This window comes from Musca domestica, unplaced genomic scaffold (assembly GCF_030504385.1).
Source record: "Musca domestica strain aabys unplaced genomic scaffold, Musca_domestica.polishedcontigs.V.1.1 13, whole genome shotgun sequence".
In the NCBI taxonomy this organism is placed as follows: Eukaryota; Metazoa; Arthropoda; class Insecta; order Diptera; family Muscidae; genus Musca; species Musca domestica.
Genome location: NW_026712172.1, coordinates 16,291,312 through 16,314,495, shown reverse-complemented (window position 1 = coordinate 16,314,495; position 23,184 = coordinate 16,291,312). Strand labels below are relative to the sequence as shown.

The 23,184-nt window shown below is 32.8% G+C and overlaps 1 protein-coding gene and 1 pseudogene across 4 annotated transcripts; one reads left to right on the top strand and one right to left on the bottom strand.

Annotated features, from left to right (window-relative positions):
- Positions 1-5,844: 5,844 nt before the first annotated feature.
- Positions 5,845-19,937, bottom strand: LOC131800856 (uncharacterized). 4 transcript variants are annotated; one of them, XR_009341610.1, is made up of 7 exons: positions 19,311-19,592; positions 18,868-19,060; positions 10,284-10,420; positions 10,064-10,229; positions 9,564-9,706; positions 6,199-6,427; positions 5,845-6,145 (listed from the first exon to the last, which is right to left on the bottom strand). XR_009341610.1 is itself a non-coding variant. In XM_059118690.1 (7 exons), the coding sequence occupies exons 2-6, from the start codon at positions 10,417-10,419 to the stop codon at positions 6,320-6,322; spliced, it is 777 nt and encodes a 258-aa protein (XP_058974673.1). In that variant the 5' UTR covers position 10,420; positions 19,311-19,937; the 3' UTR covers positions 5,845-6,145; positions 6,199-6,319. The 4 variants fall into 4 exon arrangements, 2 of the variants coding, with proteins under 2 accessions (XP_058974673.1, XP_058974672.1); XM_059118690.1 differs by lacking the exon at positions 18,868-19,060 and adding an exon at positions 8,840-9,063 and having other exon boundaries at positions 19,311-19,937; XR_009341611.1 differs by lacking the exons at positions 18,868-19,060; positions 19,311-19,592 and adding an exon at positions 17,163-17,910.
- A 1,598-nt stretch (positions 19,938-21,535) lies between these two features.
- Positions 21,536-22,683, top strand: LOC101897846 (KRR1 small subunit processome component homolog; annotated as a pseudogene).
- The last annotated feature ends 501 nt before the right edge of the window (positions 22,684-23,184 follow it).

The window sequence follows — 23,184 nt, the reverse complement described above, 5'->3', positions numbered from 1 at the left end:
TTCCCTTTTATTATATATTGATTTTAAGTAATTGATGCACCAAGGAACCAATAGGCTGATAGGAACAAAACGTTCTGAAATTAGTATAACCTAACCTGTGACAAATTTGTTTGAAATCGCTTAATATTTGGATAGAGCTTCCATATATATATTTTCGACCGATTTCAAGTAAATTGACATCAAATTTTGCACAACGTACAAAATTGAGCATAGAATTACGTAGTTGCGTTTTGTAGAAGTACAGACATAGCCCAACGGATGACCTATTTATATTTGTTTGAAGTCGATTTACATACTTTATGGATAGATCTAGGTAGAGTCACATTTAGATAAATATCACATATTTTATTTCATCCAATTTCATGTTAATAGTCCTGTTTAATATACCCATAGTGGTGAAGGGTATCATAAAGTCGGACCCGTCCGACTTTACTACTTTCCTTACTGGTTTTTTGTTATATATTTGTGTGAATTAATTAATGTTCTTTAGTTTTTGTATAAATCGGAGAACTTTATTTTGATATATTATTAAAATAAATGTTGAGAAATAATCAAAAAATTTGTTTGCAAATTCACAAGTTTTTCTCTTGTGTATGAATACAGAAAAACATCCCCTATTTATTATACCCTTCACCACACTGTGGTACAGGGTATTATGTCTTTGTGCATATGTTTGTAACAGACAAAAGGAAAGGAGATAGACACATGGTTCCTTTTGAGGATAGGCATGGATCACTTTCTGAGTCGATTTATGCATGTCCGTCCGTCCTTCTGTAGATGTTAAATTGTAAACAAAGTACAGGTCGCATTTATGATCCGATTTGGATGATATTTGGCACAAGTCACTTATTTGGTCCAAAAACAAACCCTATTGAAATTGGGAAAAATCGGTCCAGATTTAGATATAGCTCCCATATATAGTTTCGTCCGATTTCATGTAAATGGTGTACCAAAATCCCTATATATCCTTCGATTTGCACGAAATTTGGCATAACGTACTGAAGTGAGCCTAGAGTGATGTCTGCCAAGTTTTGAGAAAATCGGTCCAGATTTAGATATAGGTCCCATATATAGTTTCGTCCGATTTAAGGTAAATGGTGCACCAAAGTCCCTATATATCATTCCATTTGCACGAAATTTATATATAGTATATAGTAGGCATATAGTACTGAATTAGGTCCAGAATGATGTGTGCTAAGTTTCGTGAAAATCGGTTCAGATTTAGATAAATCTCCCATATATAGTTTCGTCCGATTCTATGTAAATGGGGCACCAAAGTTCCTATATACCTTTCGATTTGCATGAAATTTGGCACAGCGCACTGAATTAAGACTAGAATGATGTACGCTAAGTTTCGTGAAAATCGGTTCAGATTTAGATATAGCTCGGATGCGGGAGTTACACTTAATTATTAACAGGTGCTTAGGTATTCAAATATTATTTAGTAAACCATTACCACACTGGAGGGCGGAAATATAGGGGTGATCGCTTTGAAATGCTCCATGAGGTTGCAGTTATGGTCAAGGACAACGCCTTTAATTTTCGGTGATGATCAGATAATAATTTTGGGCTGAAGTGGACCAAAAACTTATTTTTTTGTGTTTTTACGAGTCGATTTGTAGGCCACAGGCCGAATAGCACAACACAACCCACGGTGAAGGGAATCTAGACAAGCACTTAGAAGGGCTGTACTGAATATTTGTTTACCTCTAGTCGGCCAAGAGGGTGCAAATATTGCGAAATATTGCTCAAGCTCAGAATATAGAACTACAGGAATTCAAATTTTCGTTGAAGTTGTGTAGGGTATCATATGGTCGGCCCCGTTCGACTATACTGCTCGGCTCACTTGTTTTTAATCTATTTTTTTTTTTACTTATGGCTAAAATATCCTCCGTCACTTCAAAATTTTTATTTCCGCCTCAAAAAAAATCTTCCCAAAAAAATAAAAACACAAAATTATTAAGTTTATGGCAATAAATAAATTAATTATACAACAACAAAAAAATATAAAAAATGTTTTATTATTATTAATTGGGTACTAAAAAACCGATTGGATTATTAGGATTCGAGAAATGCGTTTAAGAATCACTATTGCCGTCACTTGATGCTGACTCAATTAATCGGCTATATCTTCAAGAGTAGATCGGAATAACAAAAAATATGACACCGAGAATGGGGGCCTTTGGTGCACCTTTTACATAAAATCTGACAAAACTATATATGAGAGCTATATAAAATCTGAATCGATTTTCTCGAAACTTAGCACATATCATTCTGGACCTAATTCACTACCCGGTGCCAAATTTCGTTCAAATCGAAATATATGAAGGGACTTTGATTTTCTTTTCGCGGTCTTCAAAGTCTCTTTATAGTATCCAGAGTTTTATTAAGTTGATTGAAATAAGTAGTGAATATATTTTCATTTATAATTTTGTTTTTTAATTTTTTGGTTCAACATTACAACAACATTTTTGACATTTATAAACCGATTGGATTATTAGGATTCGAGAAATGCGTTTAAGAATCACTATTGCCGTCACTTGATGCTGACTCAATTAATCGGCTATATCTTCAAGAGTAGATCGGAATAACAAAAAATATGACACCGAGAATGGGGGGCTTTGGTGCACCTTTTACATAAAATCTGACAAAACTATATATGAGAGCTATATAAAATCTGAATCGATTTTCTCGAAACTTAGCACATATCATTCTGGACCTAATTCACTACCCGGTGCCAAATTTCGTGCAAATCGAAATATATGAAGGGACTTTGATTTTCTTTTCGCGGTCTTCAAAGTCTCTTTATAGTATCCAGATTTTTATTAAGTTGATTGAAATAAGTAGTGAATATATATTCCCTTCTTACGTTTATAAATTGAAAGGCTTTTTCGCGGTTTTTCACTATTTACATTGTGTTTTCGTTGCATCGGGGGTTCACAATAATCACACAACACCACGTGTGTATACAAAGTTCAATAAGTTGTCGTTTTTAAACGACATTTAATACACATTCATATAAAATTCCATAAGTACCCACCTCAACCACCCAACAGAAATAATATAATCGATTTCATTTCCATTGCTTTCCCTTACTATATACTTCATATAATCCATTGAAAAGCTTATTTCCCCAATTTCAGGATACCAGTCTTATCGGTTCAACCAAATACAAACAGTATCAAATTTAGTACACAGTAGTACGAACCCAACCCACTTAACCCAAACATACACCCCACAGTGATCCTAAATCCAAGTTTCAGGATTCCAACTCTATTGGTTCACCCACGATTCAAATTGTACCAAATTTAGTACATAGTTGTACCAATTTGCAAAACTTCTTACATGCCCAAATCCTACACCCCCACAGTCATCCTTAATACAAGTTTCAGGATTCCAACTTTATCGGTTGACCCACAATTCAAATTGTACTAAATTTAGCACACAGTAGTACGAATTTCCAAAACATCCTACTTAACCAAACCAACACCGCCACAGTGATCCTTAATCCATGTTTCAGGATTCAAACTCTATCGGTTCACCCACAATTCCAATTGTACCACATTTAGTGCACAGTAGTACAAATTTCTAAAACTTCCCACATATCTTAATCTTACACACCCACAGTGATCCTGAATCCAAGTTTCAGGATTCCCTCTATCGGTTCACCCACAATTTAAATTGTACCAAATTAAGTACACATTAGTACAAATTTCTAAAATTTCCTACATATCTCAATCTTACACCTCCTCCTTAGTAGCCAAAAGTATTAATTTCTTAAACCGAATCCTGAACCTAATCCTACACCTCTGCAATGATCCTGACTCCAATTTTCATTGTTCCCGCTTTATCGGTTCACCCAAATCTAAATTGTACCAATTATAGTCCGATTTAGTACTTTTCGTACACATAAGTAAACAATTCCAAAATTACGTACAAATCTCAATCCGACGGTAATGTTAATTTCAAATTTCAGGATTCCAGCTCGATTTGTTCCTCCGAAAAAAATTTGTACCAAATATATTACTTTTCGTACCCATGAGTCACTCTTTCAAAAACAATCTCTTTAAATAGACCCTACATCTCAACCCTAATTCGCATTTCAAATTTTTAGCTCAATTCATTCACATGCTACGAAATTGTACCAAATTTAGAACTTTTCGCATACTTATAGTTCGAATGTCCAAAAAACTCTTTGCTATATATATTTTACACTCCATCAGTGACCCTCATTTAAAATTTAAGAGTTCTACCTTTACCGGTTCGCCAAATACAAATGTTATCTTATTTAGTACTTTTTGTACCATTCTAGTACGAATTTCCGAATTCATTACATATATCATATATAGCATATACCTGTTACTTCGTTAGCGAATGTGGGAATAATTTAAACATATATTAACATATTATGTTATTTTCACAAAATACTGCATATGTCAGAAAAACAAATAAATCTGCACATTAATATCTACCATAAAATGAATTTGAGTACCATTTAGTACTCCGCAACCATCCAACAAAACTTCCTGCATACCCCGATCCTACACCCCCACAATGATTCCAAATTTGAGAATTTCAAATCTATTGGTTCACCCACAATTCAAATTGTACCAAATTTACTACACAATAGTACCAATTTCCAAAATTTCCTACATACCCCAATCCTACACCTCCACAGTGACCCAAAATCCATGTTTCTGATTCCAACTCTATAGGTTCACCCACAATTCAAATTGTACCAAATTTAGTACACAGTAGTACCAATTTCCAAACCTTCCTACATACCCCAATCCTAAACCCCCACGGTGTTCCTAAATCAAAATTTCAGGATTCCAACTCTGTTCTGTTCACCCACCATTCAAATTGTACAAAATGTAGAACACAGTAGTACCAATTTCCAAAACTTCCTACATACTCCAATCCTACACTCCACAGTGATCTTAAATCCAAGTTTCAGGATTCCAGCTATATCGGTTCACCCACAATTCAAATTGTACCAAATTTAGTACACAGTAGTACCAATTTCCAAAACTTTCTACATACCCCAATCCTACACCTCCACAGTGAAACAAAATCCAGGTTTCTGATTCCAAATCTATATGTTCACCCACAATTCAAATTGTACCAAATTTAGAACACAGTAGTACCAACTTCTAAACCTTCCTACATACCCCAATAATACACCTCCACAGTGTTCCTAAATCAAAATTTCAGGATTCCAACTCTATCTGTTCACCCACAAATCAAATTGTACTAAATTTAGTACATAGTAGTACCAATTTCCAAACCTTCCTACATACCCCAATCCTACACCTCAAAATTTCAACATTCCAACTCTATCGCTTCACTCTCAATTTAAATTGTACCAAATTTGGTACACTTAGTACAAAATTCTAAAACTTCTTACATACCCAACCCCACAGTGATCCCAAATTCAAGTTTCAGAATTTCAACTCTATCGGTTCACTCATAATTCAAATTGTACCAAATTTAGTACACATTAATACAAATTTCTAAATCTTTTACATATCTCAAGCTTACACCTCAACAGTGATCCTGACACCAAATTTAATGATTCTAGCTCTATTAGTTCACCTAAAAATCAAATTGTACCAAATATAGTACCATTTAGTGCTCATAAGTATTAATTTCTTTAAGTTATTGTAAATAAGTAAGTATTTTTTGGGTACTGTATTTAGTTATTATAAGTTTTCGGTCGGTTTTATATTACCATGAAGTGAATTAAGAAATGACAAATTAAATGAAATGAGTACACGAAAACGGCTAAAGATGTATTTTATAAAAAAATATATATAAGTACTATAATAATAACATAAGCCAAAATAAATTAATAATGAATATTTTTATTCATAAAAAAACACGTTTTCAATACTTATTAAAGAATAGGCTTTAAATTTAAATTAATCGTCAATAAAAATTTTACAGCATTCATAGAATTAATAAAACATGATAAAAATATTTTGAAATAAAATTATTGTAATTGTGTGTGCGTGTGTGTGAACATATCCCATACATGGGCAAGAGTATTTCATATGCATGAAAAGCTTATATCACTAAAAAAAGTAAGAAAACACTGGGTCCGTGGAATGTTGTGGCGGTGACTGTGTGTTGAAAGTGGGGAAATCTGAAAAACAAGCTGTTAGAAACAGATTATAAATTAATACTAAAACTTGTTACCAAATTGTTTAATTTCCTCGAACGGCAACTTTTTTTCGCTGGTTGTCTATCCATGTTTTTAATTGAGCCGGTGTTCTTTTACATAGGCAGATATTTTTTTCTATAGCTGCTGCACATTGCTTTATGGAAGGCAACTTCTCCAAGGCCAAAATATCTCCAAATGTTTCTTTAACGGAATCAATTTCAGCACTGCTCCACCTCTTGCGTATTGTCCGTCCGAAAGGGGATGCTAAAATATTGAAAATATTGTTATTTGTGTAGTACTAAGTTGGTTAAAATACAGCTAAGTAATCAAAAATATTAAGAATTATAGTTTCTACAATTTTTACTTACTACTACGTCTCTTCGGTTTTACCATATCTGTTTCTGAATCTTCAGAGTTTTCCTCCAAACCTTCATATTGCATACTCCCTTCGTTATCAGAAACTATATTTCTATTAGAATTACTAGTTTCGATACTATTTTGCAAATTGCACCCAGCAGCCGATAATAAAATTTTTGACACGCTTGTAATTTCGGCTACTGGCACCGGTACCCTATATATGCTTTTGTGGATGTCTTTGTGGTGGCCTAAAAAGTTAGCAAGTCTATCAACCGTCGATTCTTGCACGTTCAGCAATGAGGTATATGTTGCTATGTGTTTTCGCAGTTTTGTGCCTCTAAGTGTATCGGGAATCAATGCTCCACACTCTGATGCAAATTTTCTCAGCAAAGGACATGCTCTGCAGTAACTTTTTGCTAAGCTGGACTTACCAGGCGCACTAAATATATATGGATTTGTCTTGGAAATGCCAGCCTTTTCTCTGAATTTAAGAATAATGTTAATGGACTTAATACACAGTGGGTCGAGCAAAACGCTCACGGTTCTTCCTAACTTTCCCCGTAACGTGATTCGAACGAATTGTTTGGCGAAATTAATGGATTGTTTAGAGATATTTTCCAACATGCCAGCTTCTACACAATCAGTTATTTGTTCCTTTTTATTAAAGTTTTCAATTGTTAACCTTTCAATTTCCCCAGCTCTTCGTCGATTGAATACTTGGATAAATATTAATGTAGATTCCAAAAGTTTTTTCCAGGAAATGAAATTGTAGTTTAAGCATAATTCGGCGAAGGAATCAAGCATTATAGTTCTTAAATAATCATACAAAATTTTGATATCGTTTTTACTTGGCAAGTCATTAGTTTTTGTCCTTTTCCGATTTTCGAGATCTTCCAGAGCTTTTTTGTTGATTTGTACGGGTGTTTCCTCTACCCAAAGAGAAATAAAATTGTCTAAGTTACATTTAGAATCTTCATTTTGACATTTAATAAATTCATTTCGTTGTATCCGTGCGCATTTTTTTATTAAAGATGACAAGGATGTGGCAACAGCTGGCGTTGCGAATCCTTTATCAAAGGTCCACTTTGCTGTTTTTCGAAGTGCCTCAATAGCATTATCGAACAAATATGGTTTGAATATATCTTTCAATTCGGATATCTCCGGCACAATTTTCATAAATTCTATTTTAAATCTACCCAAAAGGCGCATGTTTGCTCGGATTTGATCATGGTGGTGACTTTGAGAAAGTTTTTCGGATAATCTGTTACCATATCGGATAATTAATTCGTCGAAACGTATTGCTTTGGTTATGTTATCATTTCGGAGAACAGGAAATATCGTTGTTTTCATTGCAGGACTCGCAACATGGTGTATATATTGAGTTAATTTTCGCCCTTCAATAAAATTTGATCTGGAGTTGTGTTTTTGAACACATTTCCTACTGTGTTGTCGTGATGCAAATTTTGTATAAAATCCTTTACATTTTGGACAGCATATATAGTCGTCGGCTTTTCGGTTTGTTTTTTGTTGTTGTCGTCTAGATACAATTAAAATACCAGTGTTCTGATCACTGCATGTATTGTGTATGAAATCTCCTTGTTTTCGAATGTCTTCAATTAATTTTAAACGTTCTTTGCTCAATTTGGGAAGTGCCATTGCTTGTTTAACTAGATTTTCGTTTTTATGTTTTAAGAATAAATGTCGAGCAATTTTGCACTGCAATGTTTTGCAATACATGCAAAAATGTCTTTTTAGTTTTGATTTTGAAAACGGAACTCTTAACGAATCTATCTGAATTGGAGCGGTGTTAACTTCTACAATGGAACTTGTATTTACTGTTGTATTTTGTAAAGATGAATCCGGTAGGTATTCTGACACAGATTTGTCATTATATGGCATAGAGGAATCAAAACTTTCTGTAGCCAACGTACTTCTATTACCTGATGATTTAATAGCAGTAGAATTTTTTAGTCGTTGGGTTTTAAGCACTGCATTTTTAAAAGAAACAGATTCGCCACTTGATGAAGTTTCATCCCACGTTGACTCTGAAGTGTCCGACAATATATGATCACTTTGTTTGGAATGATTTTCAGATGAAGGAATTTCAATACCAGTCACTTTCGTTATAACAGGCTCCGATTCGTCTAGTAGTGTGTCATTTTTGTTACTTTTAGAGGGATTATAATCTTTCGAGTTCATCGTGCTTTTTTGTAAGACTGTAGAGTTCTTAAGATGCCCTTGTTTTTTTGCCAAACTTACGTCAAAAGCATTTAAAGAACATTCACTACCAGAATTATATATTATTTCGTGATTTCTTACATATGATGAATAATTTGAATCTTCTCCCGATGTTTCGTGATGGTTTTTATTTTGTAGTTCCATTGAATTGCCATTTATAATTTCTGGTTCTGAACTCTTCTGGACATTTGTTGTAGAATTTGGTATACATTTATTTACTTCATATGTAGGCTTTTGGTCTACATGTTTTGAGTGACTTTGTCTTCTTTTCATTCGCTTTAATTCCAGAAGTTTCTTTTTGTCATCTATAGAAAAACTTTTTTTTATTTTTGCTCGTATATAATTTGTTTACATCAGATATTCAAATACTTTAAATGTTTAAGATCGTCAATAACAACAAAAGGGTTATGCGCTAGTATGCAATTAAAAAATTATTTTCAAAGTAGTGTTTTCTTCATAACAAATTTATATTATGAAATGTGGAAAATTATATATAAATTTATAAATGTTTTATCATTTTTCTGTATATTAATGACAATCTCAGACACCTTGTATTTATATTTTTGAAGTAATCATATGTGTATGTAAAACATGTGTAGTGTAAATTAAATTCCAAAACGATAACGTCATGGTACTTCCAAATATAGTAAAATGATTAGTTGTGAATTAAAATTATCATCATTGTGTCGAATATGTCTACGCTAAATAACTGTTTGGGAAGCAATATATGTTTTTGTTCAATAGTGTATATGTCTTATTTTTTAAAAGTAATATACAAAATCCATATATTGATTGACGAACTCACCATAAGATGCAATTAGTTTTGCAGAATAAAAACCACCTCTATATTTCACAACACAATCACTGCCTTGGAGTTGTGTTATAGTTTTTGAGTTAATAACAAAATAATCATCAGTGTCGTAAGCAACCAAGCTAAAAGTTTTTAGGCTGTAAACAATGAAAATGTTAATAAAACTACGCAACAACAGTTACATCATGGGTAGGCATAGATATGGGTTATATAACATATTCCAAGTAAGGTTTTATAATCAGGTGGTTCTTGTTTGATTATTTTATTTAGAATAAGAAGGTAAATAAAAACTACTTCTTTTTCTTTTCAAATATCTCTTATATGTATTAAACAAGAGAAGAACTACACATATTTGGAATCTATATATGAACCAATTTGATCTAAACTTATTGCATATCTATACCAATTCGTGCAAATTTATAACTAAATCGAATATAATTTATTTTAACTGAAAAATTGTGCAGGTTCTTGTAAAAATATATATACTAACTTACCTTTGTAACATTTCATTATTTATGGACGATGACATATTTTGTATAGAATCCCTTACAGTTTCCATCGCTTGTGATGAATAAGTATTCTTTTGTTTCGGCTGTGTTTCTTGCCTTTTGGCTTCGTCTTCTTTTATATTCTTTAAATTAGAAAGTTCTTCCTTGTTGTCTAGGAAATGAAACTGTCAATATAACTTTAAATACACCTCTTACATTAATTTACCGCTTTTTGCTATTATCGTTCCCAGATAGGATCCGCCTTTGTATTTAAAAATATATCCGTCCCCGTCAAATGGTTTGGTTTTTTTTGTGTCTACGACACAAAACTCGCCATAATTATATGACACTAATGAAAACATACTATATAAAAACAAAAAATAAAAATATAATCGAAAAGCGATAATAATGCTGTTAATATTGATGTGAGAACCAAACTAAAATATTTTCAAAAAATTTATGTTTTAGGTTGATTTTCGGCTTCTCCTGATGCTTGAAAACATATTCTTTAAAAATTTTCGCCTTCTGTCGATGCTTGAAAATTTTTTTAAAGAATCCACGTCTTGTGTTGTTTTTTGAAAATTATTTTAAAAAAACCTACGCCTTGTGTTGGTTTTATATATTTTATAATATATTTTTAAAACAATCCATCCTTTGTATTGGTTCTTGAAAAGTAGTTTTAATAAATCCAAGCCTTCTCCTTGTCCTTAAAAAATATTTAATAAATCCATTGACTTGGATTTTTTTTAAGAATATTTGTTCAAGCATCAACAAAATAGATGTTTTTTTTGAGAATATTTGTTCAAGCATCAACAAAAGTCGTGCATTTCTTTAGGAATATTTTTACAAGATTTTTTCACAAATATTTTTACGTATTCCTTGAAAAATCTTCTTAAAAAAATATACGCATCAAACAATATTGAAAAAAATCCTTTTTTTTTAATAAAAAAATCAAGCGTGAACTTTTTTTTAAAAATTTAAGAAGCAAAAATATTTTCAAAGACGTGGATTTATTAAATAATATGTTCAAGAGCGTGGATTTATTAAATAATATTTTCAAGGACGTGGATTTATTAAAAATGGTTTTCAAGGGCGTGGATTTATTAAAAACTATTTTCAAGGACGTGGATTTATTAAAAATTATTTTCAAGGACTAACTGAAGGCGAGGGTTTATATAAGAATATTTTTCAAGGCCAACTGAAGGCGAGGATTTATTACACAACATTTGTCGAAGGATTCTTATAAATATTTTTAATTCTTGAAATCTTTAAAAAATTCTAGCATCAAAAAATAGTTTTTAAAAAATTCTTAAAAAATCTACGTTGATGCTTGAAAAATATTTTTTCACAAATATTTTTACGTATTCCTTGAAAAATCTTCTTAAAAAATATACGTATCAAAAAATATTTAAAAAAATCTTTTTTTAAATAAAACCAGTAAGGAAAGGACGAAAGTCGGACGGGCCTGACTATATGATACCCTACACCACTCTGTGTATATGCAGGAGGTGCTATTGGAACAACATAAACTCAAATAAAAACATAAACTAAAAACAAACTAAACTTAATGCAATTTGGACTAAATTCAGTAGCCTGTGCAAAATGTCGTTGCAATCTGACACACATTGGGTTTTCGTGCACTATATAGATGAAATCGGCCGAAAATAGATATGAGAGCTATATCTAAATCTGAACCGATGTCAACAAAACTTAACATATGTTAAAATATACTCAATTTGGTACGTTGAGCAAAATTTTGTCGCAATTGGATAAATATTGGGGGTGTGGTGCACCATTTAGATGAAATCGGGCGAAAATATATATGGGAGCTATATCCAAATTTGAACCGATTTTAACAACTTTTAACATACGTTATTCAAGGCTCAATCTAGTGGGTTATACAAAATTTCCTCGCAATCGGACAAATTTTTTGGATATTTTGGACCATCCGATAAATATTGGGTATGTGGTGCACCATTTAGTTAAAATCGGGCGAAAATATATATGGGAGCTATATCTAAATCTGAACCGATTTCAACAAAACTTAACATATGTTAAATATTGGGTATGTGGTGCACCGTTTAGATAAAATCGTCCGAAAATATATATGGGAGCTATATCTAAATCTGAACCGATTTCAAAAGAAAATAATTCACGTCATTCTAGATTAAAATTTGATTCGCTGTGAAAAATTGCGTCGCAATCGGAAAAACATTGGATCTTTGGTATACTATCAATTTCAATAGGGTTCGTCCTTGGGCCAAATAAGCAGGCTCGCCAAATTTCAACTCATTCGGACAATAAATGCGACCTGCATCAGTTCACAATAATACATGGACAGACGGACGGACATGCATAAATCGACTTAAAACGTGATTCTAAGTAAATCTGTAAAAGCACCTATGGGTCTATCTCGTCTATTTGTGCATGTTACTTACAAATGCACAAAGACATAATACCCTGTACCACAGTGTGGTGTAAGGTATACAAATCAAGCATCAACAGAAGGCGTGAACTTTTTTAAAAATTTAAGAAGCAAACATCAACAGAAGCCGTTGATTTTTTTAAAAAAATGTTTTCAAGGACGTGGATTTATTGAAGAATATTTTCAAAGACGTGGATTTATTAAATAATATTTTCAAGGGCGTAGATTTATTAAATAATATTTTCAAGGACGTGGATTTATTAAATAATATTTTCAAGGGCGTGGATTTATTAAAAATTATTTTCAGGGACTAACTGAAGACGAGGATTTATATAAGAATATTTTTCAAGGACCAACTGAAGGCGAGGATTTATATAAGAATATTTTTCAAGGACCAACTGAAGGCAAGGATTTATTACACAATATTTGTCGAAGGATTCTTACAAATATTTTTAAATCTTGAAATCATTAAAAAATACAAGCATTAAATAATAATTTTTAAAAAATTCATAAAAAATTTACGTTAATGCTTGAAAAATATTTTTAAAAAATACTCGCCTCAGTTGATCCTTGAAAAATATTCGTTAAAAAAAGATACGCTTTCAGTTTGTCCTTGAAAACTATTCTTTAAAAATGTTCGGTTTCTGTTGATGCTTGAATAAATATTAAATAAATTAAGTGTTGGTTCTTGAAACTTATTCGTTAATATATCCACGCCTTCTGCTAGTCCTTGAAATTATTCTTTAAAAAATACACGCCTCAGTTTGTCCCTGGAAAATATTCATAAAAGAATACAAGCCTTAGTTGGTCCTCGGTAAATATTCATAAAAAGTACAAGCCTTAGTTGGTCCTTGGAACATATTAGTTAATAAATCCACGCCTTCAGTTAGCTCTTGAAATTATTCTTTAAAAAATCTACGCCTTCAGTTGGTACTTGAAAATAGTATTGCAGAAAAATGTATTTCGATTCAAAGCAAAATTAAATGACACATATTTCAAATCCAATGAGTTTGGTCGTAAGGCACTCGAATAAGTTCGTATAGAATAGGTATGTCTGGGTACTTTTCCAGTAATATTTACTCAGTAACTTCATTTGAGAGAGTAAGGGAGAAAATACTTTTCCAGACAAAATATTACAAAAACAAACACATAGAAAATTGTTTTTGTATGCAAAGCTAGTGTCAGTTTGATATGTCGTAAAATGCAAACAAAATACACAAAATATCAAAAATTTTATTTATTTTAAAAACATATATTTTTGGCATTTACACAATAAAATTTAAAAACATGAATGAAAATCTTAAAAATTCGTAATTCTGTAGCTTCACCGTCATTCCTCTGATTAGGACATTTCCAGCGATATGTGCAAATCTTACCAAAATGCTGGTAATCGGCAATAGTTCAATGAAATGGGATTTGTTGCTTCAAACGTTCCCAGTAGGGAATAGAAGTAAATTTTATATGAATGGGCATTGTGCTGCCGTTGTGATTTTTTTATTCCTGAATTTTATTCTACAATAGATGAAGCCCACACCAAGAATTCCATCCGTTAAAACGATATCACAACACATGTAATTTTTTGGTTTAGGGGCCGCCCTATTTATGTATGTATATATTTATACATATATGTAAAACAAATAAATCCTGCGTTATTTATTAATTTTTTTTTTGTCTGGAAAATGAAAATAAATTTCTGATACAAAACAAGGCGTGGATTTATTGAAGAATATTTTTCAAGGATCGACTGAGGCGTGGATTTATTGAAGAAAATGGCCTTAGTCTAGTTTAGGCCCCTCGAGGATGGTTTTTAAATTTTTATCACATGGGGTCCTAATTACGACTGGGTCCTGATTTTCAATGGCAAACTGAAGGCGTATATTTATTGTATATTATTTGAATAAATAATGAAATAATAATGAATAAATTAAAAAAAAAATCCACGCCTTGGCTCTGTGGTGCACCACTTAGGAGAAATCGGCCGTAAATATATATGGGAGCTATATCTAAATGTGAACCGATTTCAACAACTTTTAACATACGTCATTCAAGGCTAAAACTAGTGTTATGCAAAATGTCGTCGTAATCGGACAAAGTTTTTAGGCATTGGTACACCTTTTAGGTATAATCGGGCGAAAATATATGGATTTAGATTTAGATAAAGTCTGAATAGATTTCAGCAAAACTTAACATATGTTATAATATACTCAATTTGGTACGTGGAGCAAAATGTTGTCGCAATCGGATAAATATTAGGTCTGTGGTGCACCATTTAGATGAAATCGGTCGAAAATATATATGGGAGGTATATCGAAATCTGAACCGATTCCAACAAAACTTAACACAGGTCATTCTAGGCCCAATTTCATCCGTTCTGCAAAATCGCACAAACAAAATTTATTTCACGTTATTCTATATTAAAATTCGATACTCTGTGCAAAATTACGAGGCAATCTGACGAACATTGGGTCCTTGGTACACTATCGTAAAATCGGACGAAAATATATATGGGAGCTATATCTAAATCTAAACCGATTTTCACCAATTTCAATAGGGTTCGTCCTTGGGCCAAATAAATAAACTGTGCCAAATTTCATCTCATTCGGATCATAAATGCGACCTGCATTTTGTTAACAATAATACATGGACAGACGGACGGACGTACGGACATGCATAAATCGACTTAGAAAGTGATTCTACGTATATCCTCAAAAGTAACTATGGGTCTATCTCGTATATTTTTGCATGTTACATACAAATGCACAAAGACATAATAGCCTGTACCACAGTGTGGTGTAGGGTGTAAAAATGTCAATGAGGCAGGCCTGGTATAACTGATTGTACCCTCCTCCATTAGAAATCTTAAAAAATCCAAATTTTAATGGTATGAATAGATTTTAGCTATTTAAAAAATCTTATGAACCTATATTGGACGAAAGGTTCTGTCAAGAAGTCGATGACAAATTTTCTTGATTCCGGTAGTCAATGATCAAAATTTCTTAAACAAATTGTAGATATCTGGTATACATTGAAAAAATATATTAACATATTGCAGGAAGCATGTAGATGATGACAAAATATTTTTATACCCTACACCACACTGTGGTACAGAGTATTATGTCTTTGTGCATATGTTTGTAACATACAAAAGTATTTTTTGTTTAAATTTATAATTTTTCAAACTTACCAGATATGACTGACATATATACCCAATAATTGCACTAAATCTCGGGTTAAGGCTTGATATTCGATTAACAAATTTTCAAAATTGTTAAAAAAATTGCGAAGTACAAAATTTGGACGCATTTGGATATTCCGTTCGCTTCATATAAGATTTATAAGTTTCCAAAATATTGACCCTTTGTGGGGAAGGTACTGGAAAAGTGGGCCGATATGTCCCATCTTCCCACATTATACTAGTTTGGTTAAAATATTAGCTTGCGCAAAGTTTGGTTCAAATCGGATAACCCTTTCGCATGATGTTATAAAATTCATATTCAGCAAAATTGTGACTTTTTGTGTGTGGGAGGTACCAGGAGTGGACCGATATTCCCCATCTTTGAACTTGATTCAAGTTTGGAAGAAATATTACGATGTGCAAAGTTTGGATGAAAGTGGTTACTGCCTTCGAGAGTTATCGTGCGCACCAGCCAGCCGGACAGGCACACAGACGGACGGGCATTTGTAAATCGACTCCAAATTGTCTGAAACGGATTTGGTCCAAAGGAACATGGGGTCTTAAACCAATATTTCAATGAGGCACATTTTTGTCGTAATAAAGTGTATATACCCTCATAAGCCTTAAGGCTGAGGGTATAAAAACTGACGTCTCTGGTAGTCTCTGATAAAATATTCCTAAAAATTTAATAGGCTCCTAGTAGTCGATGAGAAATATTCTTACAAATTTGTAGATATCTGGAAGGAACTAAAAAAAACATTCTTAGAATGTTGTAGTCCATAAAAAAATATTTTTAAAAAATTGAAAGTATCTGGTAGTAGCGGAAAAATATTATTTAACAATTATATGCCTCCGGTAATCTATAAAAAATATTCTTAAACAATTCTAGGCCTCTGGAAGTCGATTAAACAGATAGTATTAACAAATTGTAGGCATTAGATAGTCGCTGAAAAAATATTTTTGGAGTAAATATATACGCCATAGAATGCAAATGTTATTTTTCACACATAAGTCGAGGTCAATTGGACCCGCTAAATATTGACCGATCATCATGAATTCAGCTATACTTATTCGTTGACCATATCCCCTTCTCCGAGTAAAATTCCGTTATGTTTGGGTCATAATTGTGGCCTCTGGAGCGACCAGAAAAATAGACAAAAATAAACTTTTTGGTCCATTTGAACCCCAAAACATTAACCCATCATTACCAAAAACAGTAGGGGTCTTCTTTAGCCAATACCGGAAATACATATTAAATTTCGTGATGATTGGTCCATAACTGTGGTCTGTATCGTGTTTACAAATTATAATAGACAGACGGACGGACGGACACACATGTCTAGATCGACTCAGCTAGCCGAGATATGACGATCGATATGCCAAAAGGTGGGCCTAGGACCAATATTTCGCGGCGTTACAAACTTTTGGGGCCGCACAAAGCTATTATACAACCTAGTTGTGTAGGGTATAACTATATCATTGTCAAAGTTCCATCTCTCACTTACCAATTCAGTAAATCTTGCAGCGTAATTTTATACGGATCCTTTGATTTGCCATATCAAATATTTCATATTTTAAATCTTCAAAATTGACCGCCACAGCATTACATGCCCGAATTTGTTCAAGAATACCACTAAAGAAATAATGTAATGTTTGGACAGTCAAATAGCCATTGTGCTGGACATCTAATATGCGAAACAAATAATGTAACGATTGTAGTTCATGACGATTATGCAAACACAGAACGAAATCTAGGAAGGTATTCACCATCAAAGGTACGACATTCATCAAAAGACTATACCACCGTACAAACTTAGAAACTCTGAACTGAATAGGGGGTAACCGGAATGGCATTGCACTTTGGCAAACAGGCGACATTGGCAGTGGCAGCTTGCACAACTTTCAAGTAGTCGTTGTAACTAATCAATTGCTGACCCATTGGTGTCACTTGTGCACAATATTTTTCCAATATCGACCACAACGTATTCAATTCCTCATTATCCAGCAGTTCTTGTGACGTTTTTGCGTAGGTTTTGCCTTAGGGTTCATGGAAAATTTTCGGTACAGTTCAATATGTTGGATGGTTAGGATTTGGTTTTCCATTTGCTGAATTGGATTTATTGGCACCAGCACATCCACCACTGCTGCTGATTTTGAGCGGTGCATTTTCATCAAATTTATGCATTTCTTCTTCGCTGGGTTTCTTTGTTTACACTTAAAGATTTTCAAATGCTTTAATATTATCCGGATGCAATTCAAGTTATTTTTGTAATTTAATAGAAATATTAAATGTGTTTTTGTTTGTTTAAGAATTCTTTTACACACAGATATTTTATCTACAACTTTATGTAAACACAGGCTGTTACTATCAATTGTGTGATCTCTTTGAAATTGAATAGAGCGGGGGATTACTCTCTTGGTTTGTCAGACACATAGCCCATTTAACAGGTCATGTAAGGCCCATTTATAAGGTCAAACAGTAAGACCAGATGATTTCATCAGTGCTGTCAAAATGCGTTCTATTTTAAATTAATCGTTTGAAAGCGTAAACAACGAATTTTACATTACGGGGGTATTTCAATCAAAATGGAAGAAAATATTCGCTTCTTACATGATCTGTTATATGAGCCTTGAGGTCATGTAAGAAGAGAATATTTTGGTCTATATTTTTTCAACTTAGGCGTGGATTTATTAATTTATTTTTTCATCATATACGTGTTTTTTTTAATGTTTTTTCAACGTAGGCGTCTAAAGAGTGAACCATTATGATAATTTTTGATAGTGATAATTGCGGCCCAACAAGAAACCAAAAACAAATTCGGTTGAACAAACTTCCAAAAATACCGAAAATTTGGGGCTACCGCTATATGCAGCTTTACCAAATCGTGGACCCAAAAAAACCTTTTTCAATACCAAACATCCCAGGAGTAGTATATATGTTCTTTCTTTAATCTTGCGAGCGATATCGTGATTTTAACAGACGGAATATATACCTTATGGGGTCTTTGGAGAATATTTGAAGGTGTTGCAAACAGAATGACAAATTTACAAAGTTATACAAATATAATATATATGTCTGTTCCAGAACCTGAAAGAATGTAAAATGTTTTACTACGATAAGAATTTTTCCTTTATGACATCAAAAATAGTAAAACATAGTACATTCTTGCAGTACGGGAAGAGGCCAATAATATAAAATATTTTACTCACCTTGTATAAAGAACAAAATACCAATGGTACGCCGATAGTTGATGCTTGACTTGATTAAATTCAAAGAAAAATTTTCAAAGGTCCGCTAATTTGTCTGCGAAGTTAAAAATCCAATTTTATGGATGTGCCAGACATGTAATCTTTCTAATCTTGTTAGAATTTGTCAGGTTTTCTAGTGAGGATAAATCTCGTCCTATCAAAAAGAAAATTGATTAAATCACAAAAAGCAACGACAAAAATTGTGTATTTTTTTATTTTATGGCTGCTTTAAATGTATGTCTCCTCTTTGTAGGCTTGTAACTTTGCAAATATATATATACATATGCAAAGTTATAAATTGACATAATTTTTACAAAACAATTTGTTTGTTTACCACCAGCCGTCAAAATGTCGTCAACATTTTCAATACAAAATATAATATAAAATATAAAACGTTTACTTACCTTGTAAAAAGAAAAAAAAATGCTAATAGCACAAAATAGAAAGGTACGCCGTTGATGCTTGAATTGTATCGTTGCTGCTTGAATTCAAAATGATTGTTGATGCAGGTCAATTGATTTTATTAACCGGTAGCCATTTACGATTGTGACTACTTTCGACTAATAACCTGTAATCATTTACACATTAAAGCTTCATAATATGAAGCACTGTATCGATTTATCTTGTTGGAATTGTTCAAGTTTTCTAGTGAGGATAAATCACCCCCTCTATCGAAAAGAATATTTACAAAATCACAAAACGCAACGATAAAAATTATGTAAATTTATTTCTTATATTTGCAAAGAAGATATATAAATTAACATTACTTATTATAAAACAATTTGTATATTTACCACCAGTCCAAAAAATTTAATAGTACGTTTACATTGTACCGGATTCCGTAACCAAGTGGGTTTAAATTGTTATATGCCAAATAAATCCCCATAATGTAGGTTAAAACCATGGCATAATTATAGAAGGTAGTTTCATTAAAGATATCGGTATTGGCAGCGCTTTTTAAATTTGGAAATCATCTATCATTTTCAAATAAATTAAAAAATATTACCATAAACTTTTGTGCACGACCAGTGGCATATTTTTAATATATTTGAAACATAATATTGTCTAACAGTTCCGCGTACTTTTTCTTGGATAAACCATTTTAAAATTACAAATACTTATGCTTATTACATATATACATATGTATATTATTATATAATGATCATGAAATTCAAAATTTGTAACAAAAATACTTCTTGCCACTGAGCACATGTTGTGCGTACATTTCGAAGAAGAATATTTCCATTTACATTTTGAAAGCAGAATGTTGTCAAAGTCAAATTTATGAAAAAATTGTATTCGTATGTTGGCAAAGGATTACCTTGTAAGTGCCGATTAATATACAAAATATGAACCGTTTATATGCCTTGTAAAGTCGAATGCCACACTAAAGTGATTTCATGAAACAAATTACACGAAATTATGAGTTCTTAGATCGAGTTCCTCAGCTGAACATTTTTTTTAAATTAATGTAGTGCTGAACTCGATGTAAGGTCGCCTACTTTATCATGAAATTACTTTAGAGGGCATTTACATTGTTCTGGATTTAGAAAATTCAGTGGGTTTTAAAAAAGTTCTAATGTACATTCTGTTTTAGTGTGACAAAAAGAAAAAAATAGCCAATATATTTATTAGCTAAACCATTGCAGCATTTATACCCAACGTGTTTAATGATTAATCGTCATTTAATCATCATTTGGATAGTCATATCGATAATGTCATTTATTAAATCACAAAAAGCAACGACAAAAATTATATTTTGTTTTTCATTTTATGGCTGCAGCGAGGAATTTATGTAAATTTACGCTACAAGCCTACAAAGAAAAAAATGCACATATTTTTTTACAAAACAATTTTTTCGTTTACATCCAATCCATAAGAAATCGTCATTTAAAATCAAACAAGTAAAAACGCCGTTAAGTTCAGCCGAGCCGAACTTATTAACTCGCCACCATGATCTGGACATTAAAAGTACATGTAATCGATCGGTACTTTTATATATATCGTTGGTTGTGCCATGGTAATTTTTTGATAGGACGATTTGACACACGGCGAGAACGAAGTTACAGCCAATTTGCATAAAAAACGGGGCCATAATCCTCAAAATACCGGTACCGCTATATTGGGGCTGTCGTAAATTTTTATATGATATTTTTTGTGGGAAGATTTGCAACCCTATCTAAATTCAAAATACCGAATTACAATCAATTCGATTGAAAGTCAATTCGGGCTATCTTATAAAGTAGATGAACATTTATAATTCTCGCTTCAAAGACTTACCAAAAATCTTCAAACGTTTTTAATTTTGATTTGCCATTTGCAAACATCAAAGACATAGAAACGTAAAGACTTGACAAAATGCATTTTGGAAAAATAGTTTATCGAAACATATGTAGGGGGCTTCTGGCATAACAGAGGCATGTAAATAATAAAAACGCGAATAAGAGGGAAAAGGTGCCCCCTACATATGTTTCGATAAACTATTTTTCCAAAATGCATTTTGTCAAGTCTTTACGTTTCTATGTCTTTGATGTTTGCAAATGGCAAATCAAAATTAAAAACGTTCCAACTGCTACAAAGGAGGAAGAAGAAAAACTTGACAATAACGAAGGTACTTAAAGTGAAGTGACGATTAGGGTGTGGCAGTGAATCAAAGGAGCTTAAGCAAACAAATGAACCCTTCGAAAATGCTTGGGCCATGAAAATACCAGCCTTCAAGCCAGTGGATAATCCAAATGGACTGGTGGAGGAGAGTTAATTTGCCACACTATTCCCGAAATATCGTGAGAGGTATTTGAAACAAGTCTGGCCATTGGTACAACAAGCTGTTGCTGAATATTATCTGAAAGCTGAACTGGATTTAATTGAAGGCAGTATGGTGGTGAAGACAACACGTAAAACCTGGGATCCCTACATTGTCATCAAGGCACGTGATATGATTAAGCTAATGGCTCATAGTGTACCCTTTGAACAGGCCAAACGTGTGCTACTGGACGAGATTGGTAGAAAGAAAAATTCTTCAAAAGACATCAACGTTTAATTGGTCCCAGTGGTGCCACTTCGAAATCCATTGAACTTTTAACTGATTGTTATGTTTTGGTTCAAGGTAACACGGTCTCGACATTGGGTCCCTATAAGGGTCTACAACAGGTTCGTGATATTGTCATCGATACCATGAACAATGTGCATCCCATTTACAACACCAAGGCAATCATGATCAAACGGGAACTTATAAAATATCCAAAATTGGCCAATGAGGATTGGTCGCGTTTCCTGCCCAAATTCTAGAACAAGAATATCAGCAAACGTAAACAAACCAAGGTTAAGAAACAAAAGAAGGAATACACACCATTCCCACCGGCACAACCCGAAAGCAAAATCGATAAACAATTCTTCGGCTTCGGCTGAATATTTCCTTAGCAAAGAACAGAAACAACAACGCAAGCAAGAGGAGGAGAGTAATGCCAAACGATCTGAGGCTGCGAAGAAACAAGAAGAGAAACGTCAAAAATAGTTTATCCCGCCTACAGAAGATTCACCGTCGTCAGCGGCAAAGAAACGTTCCGCCGATGGGCATGATAATAAGTTGGAAGTTAAGGCGCTTAAAGCCAAGTTGGCCAACGCTAATAAGAAAATGAAAAAGGCGTAGTATAATTAAGCTTTTCAAAAGGATTTCTTTGTAATCGTAGTATTTAAGTTTTATACCTTTCTTATTACATGTACTTTAGTGGAAAATAAATAATAGAGATTTTTTACTGTTTGTGTAAAGAATTGTGATTGAGGTGAATTTTATTTGAAGAAGGATAGTAGATAGAAATTGGAAATATTGTAATTTTTGTAAAAATTGGCTTCGTATATGGAATGATTGATTATTTTTATACCCTTCACCACACTGTGGTACAGGGTATTGTCTTTGTGCATATGTTTGTAACAGGCAAAAGGAAACGAGATAGACACATGGTTCCTTTTGAGAATATGCATAGAATCACGTCTAAGTCGATTTATGCATGTCCGTCCGTCTGTCTGTCCATGTTAAATTGTAAACAAAGTACAGGTCGCATTTATTATTCGAATTGTATGAAATTTGGCACAGCTCAGTCATTTGGCCCAAGGACGAACCCTATTGAAATTGGGAAAAATCGGTTCAGATTTAGAAATAGCTCCCATATATGGCACAACGTACTTAATTAAGCCTATGAGGTGTGCGAAATTTCGTGAAAATAGGTTCAGATTTAGATATAGCTCCTATATATATATATTCGTCCGATTTAAGGTAAA

What these genes read in the sequence shown, in the direction of transcription:
- LOC131800856 (XM_059118689.1), bottom strand. Translation starts at nt 8,176, where the DNA reads ATGGCACTTCCCAAATTGAGCAAAGAACGTTTAAAATTAATTGAAGAC. An exon ending in AAAACCGAAGAGACGTAGTA is followed by an intron (nt 6,428 to 6,531) that starts GTAAGTAAAAAT and finishes TCAATATTTTAG; the next exon opens with CATCCCCTTTCGGACGGACA.